The sequence below is a fragment of the Vicia villosa genome, linkage group LG7, assembly GCF_029867415.1.
Source record: "Vicia villosa cultivar HV-30 ecotype Madison, WI linkage group LG7, Vvil1.0, whole genome shotgun sequence".
In the NCBI taxonomy this organism is placed as follows: domain Eukaryota; kingdom Viridiplantae; phylum Streptophyta; class Magnoliopsida; order Fabales; family Fabaceae; genus Vicia; species Vicia villosa.
In genome coordinates this window covers 112,617,946-112,620,639 of record NC_081186.1, presented here as the reverse complement: position 1 = coordinate 112,620,639, position 2,694 = coordinate 112,617,946, and the positions used below count along the sequence as shown (strand labels likewise).

The window sequence follows — 2,694 nt, the reverse complement described above, 5'->3', positions numbered from 1 at the left end:
AAATAATAAAATATAACAGCTCCTGCTGTCAAACAAGGATGTCATGGCATCGGTCATGACATTCACTAACATAACCTGTATTAGCTTAACACATATGCAGCCTGCATAACACAATATCAAACATGTCATGAAATCAGTCAAGACATTAAACACTCAGGTATGTTTGACCATAAATGCAGCCAACATGAAAAACATCTACAGTATCCCCCTTTGGCAAATATTTGGCTAAAACAAACCGTCACACCATATCAGAGAAACACTTGCAGCAGAAACAAACAAAACACAATCATAGCTATTACAATACAGACAACATACACCACCAGTATGCACACAGTGCTCAAACAGATCAAAACCAACCCCAAGAGCAGCACAAGCACAAACAGATCAACACAAAATAAACACATCAGAGTTGTTGATCACAAACACCATACTTGTTGTTCTGGGGTGACAATACTACTTCTCCCGCTGTTTGGCCACAAAAGTTGCCAAAGCAAACAACTGTCTTCTCCCCAAAATTAAAATAGGTTCAAACAAAAATTTAAACTGAACTAAATCGAATAAAATGCAACCAAAACTAAACAAAAGAGAAAAAAACAATAAAAAAAATAAAAACTCCAGATGTATTTACTGCACAGAGTCAGACCCATTTGAGGTGTCTGCATAACTTTCTTTCTCAGAGCCATCAGCAGGACTGGTACTCTCTTCTTCCACATCTTCTTCTGGTTCTACTTCCTTCTCTTGTTCATCTTCATCTGCCATCTCTACAGCATCTACAAATTCCTCATTCTCATCCATTTCCAGAGTACTTATCATCTTTTCAAGGGATATCTTCCTAGCTTCCAGCTCTTTGCAGGTCTCTTTTAACATTGTTATGACTTATGCTTTGTTGGCTGATGCTCCAGACTTGGATGTGTCAGCCGATGTCATGACAATGTTTGGAACATGCGTACCTTGAAATAATTTATAGTGGAAAGCCAAGGGGCTTTCTCTTTTGCATACTACATCATGGTAATTGAGAATAGTTGAGATAGTGGACTTGTGATTTGTTGGTACCCAATTAGCTGCTCCTATCTTGTGAAGCATTGCATACTTAATGCTCAGCTTACTTGCAGTTAGTTTCTCTTTTAGGGGCCAGCTGTTTACCTGCTTGGCTGTGATCACTTGACAAACCTTGTTGTCTGTCACTTCAAGCTCAGGTTGAGCTTCATCTGTTCTTTCCAAGAATTTATTAATCACAGAAGGAGAGAATGATACACACTTACCTCTCACAAACACCTTTCTGAAGTCTACACTCATGCTGTTTCCACAATCTTCAGATAGGTTCACCACAAATTCTTTGACCAGCTTCTCATAACACTTGGGAAGATTGCAAACAGTCTTCAATAGTCCAACTTCCTGAATTAGCTCTAAGACCTCCTTGTTCTCGAGAGAATTTGGAGCCAACTCCCTTTCAACAGCCAGTCTCTTTTGGAGCACATATTTCCACCTGCTGGCACTGGAGGCATAGTGGAATGACACATTATCAATAGGAACTTCAGGAATACTTGCAGCAAGCTTGCTGGTTGTAGGCTTTTTCCTTGATGCAATGACGGGAACATCCACTTCAACATCCGACTCAGATTCAACAATTTCCTGCTCCTTTCTTTTCTTTGGAACAACCTTGCTCCAAGATTTTGATGGACCAACCCATGTACTCTTAGCCACATCTCTGCTCTTGATAGGACCAGCAGAAGTTCTCTTCTTCTTGACAGAGTCTTTGACCGGGATTTTCACTTGTGCACTCTTTTTAGGGGAACTTTAGGAAATAGCTTTGCCTTTTCATCTAGTCATTAGCCTGTTGGCTACACTTGGATTCAAGGAGGCAAGCAACTCGTTGTCAGAATACTCATCTATAAGTCTAACACAATGGTACCTGTTTCAGTATTGACCTTAGTGTGCTCATTATCTTCGATGTCATTGACATCCTCAGTAACATTGGTATTCTCAGCAATTCCTTGTCCATTCTTGTTGATCTCCTCTTCAGCTGGGTCACAACCAGAAGTGTGAGCAACTTTAGCCTTACTTGTGTTCTTGAGGGGATCAGGCATTATGGTTTAAAGAGGGACAAATATCCCATGCACTTGATGATTTTCCTTCAGAATGCGTGTAACAATATTGGTAATTACGTTATCGATATATCTGGTTCCTTCTTTAGTAAGTTCCTATATGGTATTAGATGAAGAAGGTTTGGCGCCCTTGTTACGAATACCCTCCTTGGGCCATTTTGCATGTGCCATTTTAGGCTTTGTGGCCTTTACTTCGTCACTACTAATCGTCCTTAAAGGTACAACCTTCAGAATCCTATTAGGGTTAGAGGACTCTTCCGATGTTGCCGAGTCAGATACGGGAGATGCATCACATGATTGCTGAGACATTCTGAAACTCTTTGCGACAGAACTTGTGTTACGCTTGTGAGAAGAATCCGAGCTGTTCAACCTTAATAAGTAGCAAGAAGAACCAACAGGGATGTTTTCCGTTTGTAGAAGAATAGGAGAGCGAGGGAGCTTTATATGCACACTGAGTGAGGGAAGTTTCAAATCAAGGATATTTAAAAAGCCCAAAAGGTATTCCCCCATGTAGGTTAATTGCTATAATATGTTTTGGTTACAAATACCTAACATACCCTTTACCTTCACAATGTCTTTAGATGTTGTT

General features: G+C 40.1%; 1 protein-coding gene across 1 annotated transcript; it reads right to left on the bottom strand.

Annotated features, from left to right (window-relative positions):
- Positions 1 to 876: 876 nt before the first annotated feature.
- On the bottom strand, positions 877 to 2,087 carry LOC131619996 (uncharacterized). Its single transcript, XM_058891024.1, has 2 exons — positions 1,929 to 2,087; positions 877 to 1,782 (listed from the first exon to the last, which is right to left on the bottom strand). Exons 1-2 carry the CDS (start codon positions 2,085 to 2,087, stop codon positions 877 to 879), a joined length of 1,065 nt encoding a protein of 354 aa, XP_058747007.1.
- Between the last annotated feature and the right edge of the window lie 607 nt (positions 2,088 to 2,694).